Source organism: Trematomus bernacchii, unplaced genomic scaffold, assembly GCF_902827165.1.
Source record: "Trematomus bernacchii unplaced genomic scaffold, fTreBer1.1, whole genome shotgun sequence".
Classification (NCBI taxonomy): Eukaryota; Metazoa; Chordata; class Actinopteri; order Perciformes; family Nototheniidae; genus Trematomus; species Trematomus bernacchii.
Genome location: NW_022987710.1, coordinates 2,673,388 through 2,680,472, shown reverse-complemented (window position 1 = coordinate 2,680,472; position 7,085 = coordinate 2,673,388). Strand labels below are relative to the sequence as shown.

Here is a 7,085-nt window from a genome sequence, read left to right as displayed (position 1 = left end):
GGAAACCTGCACATGTCCCCTTTTGTTAAATGAGCCTTCCCTGCGTTAACGTTGTTAAATTAATTATCATATATGACGAGTTGACACTGAGAACAAGTGAAGAGTGCCAAGTCATCCTAACCTTTTCCGGTTTGGATTTTCAAAATAATACGGTATTGTATTTATGAGGTACATTCTCATGAAGTATATCCGTGCTGTCGAATTTAGTGTTTTTTTAACTTGTTTTATGCGCGAAACATTAAATATTCTTCAATAAAATTACAGCAAATGAAATAAATTCCTTTCATAGGAAATGCCCTTTTCTCGAACGACTTTACTTGGAAGGCCAAACGGAACGGTTTCCGTTAGTTTCTAGCGTAACTCAGTGTGTATCTTGATTTAAGTGGGAATGCTGCAGGACATCAGCGGATAGATGATTGGCCAGAAGCCGGAGCTTATGTCACCTATCACAAGACTGCCTGTGCTTCCCGAACTTTTTTAATACAATATTCTCTGGCTTTAACATTCATAGTGGATGAATCAAATAAACGTTTTTGAATTATTCAATGAAGTATTGACAACATTTCGCCCAAATTCAAAATAAAAATATAATACACAATGTGTTTCCAAAGAGCACAGCTGCAGGTCACTCTCTGAACCTCTGCATGCACTCAGGTGAATGATGGAGGCTGACAGAAAGCAGAAACTGGTTTGATTAATATGTCAGCTTTAAAACTTTAGGGTTGTTCTGTATTTATAGTATTCTCAAAATTCTTAAAAATATCTGTCTACCAATGCTTTTTGACTTCACAGCACATCGGTTCCTTCTGAAAATAAAAACCTTAAAGCAGGGCCGTATCCAGGATTTCCTAAATACCGAGGTCCAAACATGTTCGGGGGGTATACCCCCCCGAGATTTTGGGGATTTTCATGATCTAGTTAGGTGCTTTTTAAGTCCTGTGGGGGGTCACAAATTGGATAATATATTGATTTCAAACCATGTCAGTGGGCTGCAGCATAAATTATTTTTGAAAGTGTAATGCATACGAATCAGTTGATTGATATTATTAATGATCTGGACATGCAGAAGAGGCTAAAATGATCACAAAACATTGTCAACATTCATTGTCCATGTCTCTCTCCTTTCCATAACCTGCAGCCTCTCTTCCATCTTCTTTAGTCTCTCCGTCTTCTTCCTGTTCATTACTCTCTCTTTCCTCTACTCTTTCTCTTTGTTCAATCTCTCCCTCGTTGTTCACTTTTAGCTCCTCCTCACTTGTCGCTCCTGCCAGTGAATTAAAAGCAATTCAGCAATTTAGTTCATTTCACTAGTTTGCATTATTTTTTTAATTTAAATCTGTTTTGTTTGATTCTCAAAAGAGAACAAAAATGTAAGCAAATTGTGTTTTATACAATTGTATGTTATTATGACATCATAACTGCAATAGATATATGTTGTTTTAAAATTATGCCTATTGTCTATATTGTAAATGAAGACTATTGTTATAGATAGATAGATAGATAGATAGATAGATAGATATATAGATAGATGGGGTTATTAAGCCTACATTATTTTGTGTGACTGTACCTGCAGTTCCTCCCTGACTTCCATCACTTTCTCTCTCTCTCTTTCTCTCTGCCTGTCCTGTCTCTTCCTTACCAAAGCTGAGCTTCGACTGACGTAGTCTTTTCATTATATCTGAGTCAGTGTAAAAAGAAGACAATACAATGTTATATCTTCAATGTTTTACTCAAATTGAAATGAAAGAAAACCATTAAAACGTTTGTTAAAAGGTAATCCTTCTGACATTGGATGAATGTAATTAACTTTAGCTCTCTAGCTAGTTTATTCACGCAATTTAAACCAAAGTATAGCCTATAGCTGCAATATAAGTTAGTGTGCATGTTGTCGGACGTCCACTGACTAACGTAGAGCGTTCACACAGGATCTGCTGGTCATATGATGTCCTGATGAACAGAAACACAAGCAGCCCGCTGGACTCAGATCTCTAGATACCTCATCACTCCTCCGCTGCTCCGATACAAGTCCGGGCTGCGGTGGTTTGTTGATACATGTCGTCTTCTTCTGTTTGCTTTAATCGAGGCTACGTAGTTATGCAGCGCCCCCATCGGCAGTAAATGGAAGTACTACAAAGAACCCCGTTTAGTGCAATTATTTCACAAGTTTTGTTATATGCACAGCTCGGAGAAAATTACCGAGGTCCGGACCTCAGTGACCACAATGGTGGATACGGCCTTGCCTTAAAGGTCCCATGTCATGGCCATTTCTACTGATCATAATTCAATTGTTGAGGTCTACTAGAATATATTTATATTGTGCAATTTTCCAAACTCACATTGGTTTCTCATACAGCATCTCTGTAAACTACGTGTATTCACTCTCTGTCCTACACGGCTTGTTGGAGATCCTGCCCCCCCCTCCCTATGAGCCCAGTGGCCGTCTGCGAGACAGCGAGACATTGCGAAACCCAGCCCGAAACCAGCCCGAACACACACACACCCGCAGCCTGGCTGGGAGTTTGTGTGTGTGCTCACACACAAACTCCCAGCCTCGCCGTGTCCCACCGTCTCAGGCGGAGAAATCGGCGGAGCTGCAGCTGAGAAAAGATTGAGTGTGTGTGTGTGAGGAAGTCCGCGGATTGGGACCAATCCGCGGAGCCGTTACGTTAAGTTACATTACGTCACTATATCCAAATACGTCATTGTACCCAGGAAGAAAAAGAAAATCTTCAACGAGGCGTTCTGGGGCAGCATAGACAGGTCTTTTCTGTGTTAGAGTTTTACTCCCTACAGGGTGTACTTCAATTCAATTCAATTCAAAACCTTTATTTATCCAGGTGAAATCCCATTGAGATTATTGATCTCTTTTTCAAGGGAGACCTGCAGCAGTAGGTTCCACATGAAGACATAAAAACATAAACAACAGAACTACAAAAGGACACCATACAGCAACAATTACAGGGATTACAATTTACATATCTATCCACATACCAACAGCATCTGATTGTGTAGCATCCAACCAAGCTTTAAAAACATGTAGTGGTACCAGATTGGTAATTTTCCATTCTTTTTGCAGACTGTAGAAGCCTGCAGAAGCTCATCACACACACACACACACACACACACACACACACACACACACACACACACACACACACACACACACAGACACACACACACACACACACACACACACACACACACACAGACACACACACACACACACACACACAGACACACACACACACACACACACACACAGACACACACACACACACACACACACACACACACACACACTCACACTCACACTCACACTCACACTCACACACACACCACCAGTGATAAGGACATGCAGCGTATTGCACAACTGAGACACTCTCTAAGGACACACTCACATTTCTTATGGAGGCAGGAAGTGTTTCAAAGGATTGAGTTTACTGTTCACAGGACTCTGACACGTACATACAATCATCATATAGGCTTCAACATGTCATGCTATATACAGGTTAAGAATACCAGTTAAATATGCTGCATCATTCTATATTTACACGCTTTGCACATATGTATCTACAGGGGGGGGGTGCTGTACCTTCTAGAGCCCCCTGAGAGTGTTCCTGTTTCTCTGAGTTCACTTTAACCCTTGGATGGCGTTCATATCGTTGTTATTCAGCCGGTGTTCGGGGGTCTGGAGTCCCTCTGAGCTACTGGGTTTGTAAATGAACACAACCAAACAATTGGATGTAAACACATCACATCACAAACAGAAGAGAGCGGGAAGTGACGATCAGATATCAATACCATATACATACCATCAGATATCAATACCATATACATACCATCAGATATCAATACCATATACATACCATCAGATATCAATACCATATACATACCATAAGATATGTTTCCAGAGGGACTCCACCTCTCGCTTTACGCTGATATAATGCGAGGAGAAAACATGAGATGCTCAGAATAAAGAGAGCGTGAGAGACAGAAGAGAGACATGGATCACCTGCTGCTGCTGCTGATGCTACTGCTCTGTAGCTCAGGTAATAATCCACTTTATTATTTATTATATTCAAATATCTTTGTGATCTGTCAAGAAAAAACTACTCGTAAACACTGACAGCAAGATACACACACACACACACACACACACACACACACACACACACACACACACACACACACACACACACACACACACACACACACACACACACACACACACACACACACACAGGCCCGGCACCATCACAGACATGGTGCACTTTAATGCTACGATGTGTGTGATCTTAGATAGTAATTCAAATGTATTAAATATATCCTACGTCAAATACTCTACATGTGTTGAATAGACTTTTGTGATTTGTGATTGGCCCACATTCAGACCAATCAGGAATTGAGCAGCACTAAACTTGTAGAAGCCGAGTATGTTGTGTTCAAACTGTTTCTTTGCACACAATTGAAGGCTTTATACGCCCCGAGGTGATGGGAAATGGACCATTAATACACTCCTCACCACCTTCCACAAGACCCTGGTAGCCATGCCAAGTGTCATGGGGGCATTTAAGTCTGCCTTAACTTCCGGGGTCTCCACTGCAGAATGTGGGACCCTGAAAAGCATCACGCAGCAGGGAGATGGTTTGCAGGTGGAATAAACATCTTGGTGCTTACTCTGTATTCTGTGTTTGCTGCTCGGTCAGCGGTTGCCCAAGTTTAAGGCCCAAGTAAAGATGTTTAGTTATTGTGAATGTGTGCCTTGCTCCTGAGTGCTGTGTTCCCAGTGATCGTGCTGCCGTGCACACAGTGTTTCAAACGTGGTTTCTATGCTGCTCTTTATTTCTGTGTCTCTACGCAGTGATGAATAAATATAAGTAAATACATATTTTATTGTGATGTGTGTGTGTGTGTGTGTGTGTGTGTGTGTGTGTGTGTGTGTGTGTGTGTGTGTGTGTGTGTGTGTGTGTGTGTGTGTGTGTGTGTGGTGTGGTTGTGATGTGCTTGATGTGTGTGTGTGTGTGTGTGTGTGTGTGTGTGTGTGTGTGTGTGTGTGTGTGTGTGGTGTGTGTGTGTGTGTGTGTGTGTCTGTGTGTGTGTGTGTGTGTGTGTGTGGTGTGGTTGTGATGTGCTTGATGTGTGTGTGTGGTGTGGTTGTGATGTGCTTGATGTGTGTGTGTGGTGTGGTTGTGATGTGCTTAAGTACATGTTGTTTTTTTAAATGTTTGTAACTTTGATAAGATCAAATGAAGACACGTCATAAAGACACAAAACAGGGGTCGTGGTGTATATGATGAGAGTGCAGATTGATCTCGTGTCCTCTCCATGTGAACCTGATGTGTTTCTTTACATTGAAGCTAAAGCATCAATCTGGTGCACTTTGAGGGCCACATGAAGAGATGTATGGATACAGCTCTCAACACTCAGATGAAACAGAACTGTATATATTTCAATCATTCACATTTGGGGGAAGAAATCTGTTTCCATATTGCCAATTTTCACAGCACATTTATTATTTGTATACATTGTTTTAATGATATCATATGTTTCCCCCCTACACCGTTTTCAATCAACTTCAGGAACAGACCGTTATGCCAAATTGAGTCGAATGCTTTTTTGAAATCTACAAAACAAGAGAAAATCTTCTTATTTTGGTGGACATGTTTATGAATGAGGGTGTGGAGGGTATATATATGGTCTGTAGTCCGATGGTGTAAATCCAATCTGACTCTTGCTCAGGACATTATGTTCACTGAGGAAGTCTTGCAGTCGGCTGTTTAGGATGGTGCAGAATAACTTCCCCAGGTTGCTGCTGACACATATGCCTCGGTAATTGTTTGGGTCAAATTTATTTCCATTTTTAAATATTGGTGTGATGATTCCTTTGCTCCAGATGTCAGGGAAATGTCCAATGCTCAGAACCAGGTTGAATAGTTTCAACATGGCAGTGTTGAACTTATGGCTGCTAAATGTCAGCATTTCATTTAAAATGCCATCAGGACCGCTGGCCTTCCTTGGTTGAAGGGCCTGGGTTTTAGCCAGGAGCTCTTCCTCAGTAATGTCATAGTCTAAAGGGTTCTGGTTGTCTTTAACGACTGATTCTAGAATGTGTAGTTTGAGATCATTTTGGGCCGAATTCAGTGTAACGCTACTATACAGGTTTTCAAAGTGTGTTTTCCAAATGTCCCCATTTTGAATAGCCAGTTCTTCCTTGTGTGGTTTGCTGAAAGAGTGCCATCTCTTCCAGAAATGATTTGAGTCAATGGACTCTTCAATGATTTCAAGTTGGTGCTGCGCATGTTGCTCCCTTTTAGTTCTGAGTGTTCTTCTGTATAGTTTCAGTGTTTCCCAATATTGGAGGCGAAGCTCAGGATTGTCAGGTTGTCTGTGTTTTTGATTTGATAAACTTCTGAGGGTTTTTCTCAGATGTCTGCAGTCTGTATCAAATCACTTTTCATTGGCTGACTTTTTAGATTTATGATATTGTGGTTTTTTCAGATTGGATAAATCTGCCACATTGTCAAAGATGCTGTTAATGTCCCATACAGCCTGATTCAGGCCATCATTACTGTGGGGATATGGGGTGGATAGAAAATAGTCTAATTGGGATTGAATTGTTTGATGTCTGATTGCTTTCTGGTAGTCGTCCTTGCTATTGTTTGTCCATCTATAAGGTTGTTTTGTATAGTTCAGTTTACTGGGTTCTGCTGCGTGAGGGTCTGTTACTGTCTTTTTAATGTAGAGTGTAATTTGACTATGATCAGATAAGGGTGTTAGGGGGCTGACTGTGAATGCCCTCAGACAGAAGGGGTCGAGGTCTGTGATGCTATAATCTACTGAACTATTGCCAAGAAGAGAGCTGTGTGTGTAGTGACCAAAGGAGTCCCCTCGAAGCCGACCGTTAACAATGTACAGACCCTGCGTTCGGCACAGCTGCAGTAGTTGCTGCCCGCTTTTGTTGACAGTTTTGTCAAAGTTGTTCCTGTGGGGACTCTCTCTCTCTCTGTCTCTCTCTGTCTCTCTCTCTCTCTCTCTCTCTCTCTGTCTGTCTCTCTCTGTCTCTCTATGTCTCTCTCTCTCTGTCC

At 41.5% G+C, this 7,085-nt stretch overlaps 1 protein-coding gene across 2 annotated transcripts in view; it reads left to right on the top strand.

Moving 5' to 3' along the window:
* Positions 1-3,998: 3,998 nt before the first annotated feature.
* The window catches only part of LOC117491142 (CD5 antigen-like), an 18,206-nt gene continuing 15,119 nt past the window's right edge, over positions 3,999-7,085 (top strand). For both annotated transcript variants that reach the window (XM_034141007.1, XM_034141006.1), the window contains exon 1: positions 3,999-4,049. In XM_034141007.1, coding sequence (XP_033996898.1) covers positions 4,004-4,049 — 46 coding nt within the window. In that variant the 5' untranslated portion in view covers positions 3,999-4,003. The remainder of the gene's footprint in view (positions 4,050-7,085) is intronic.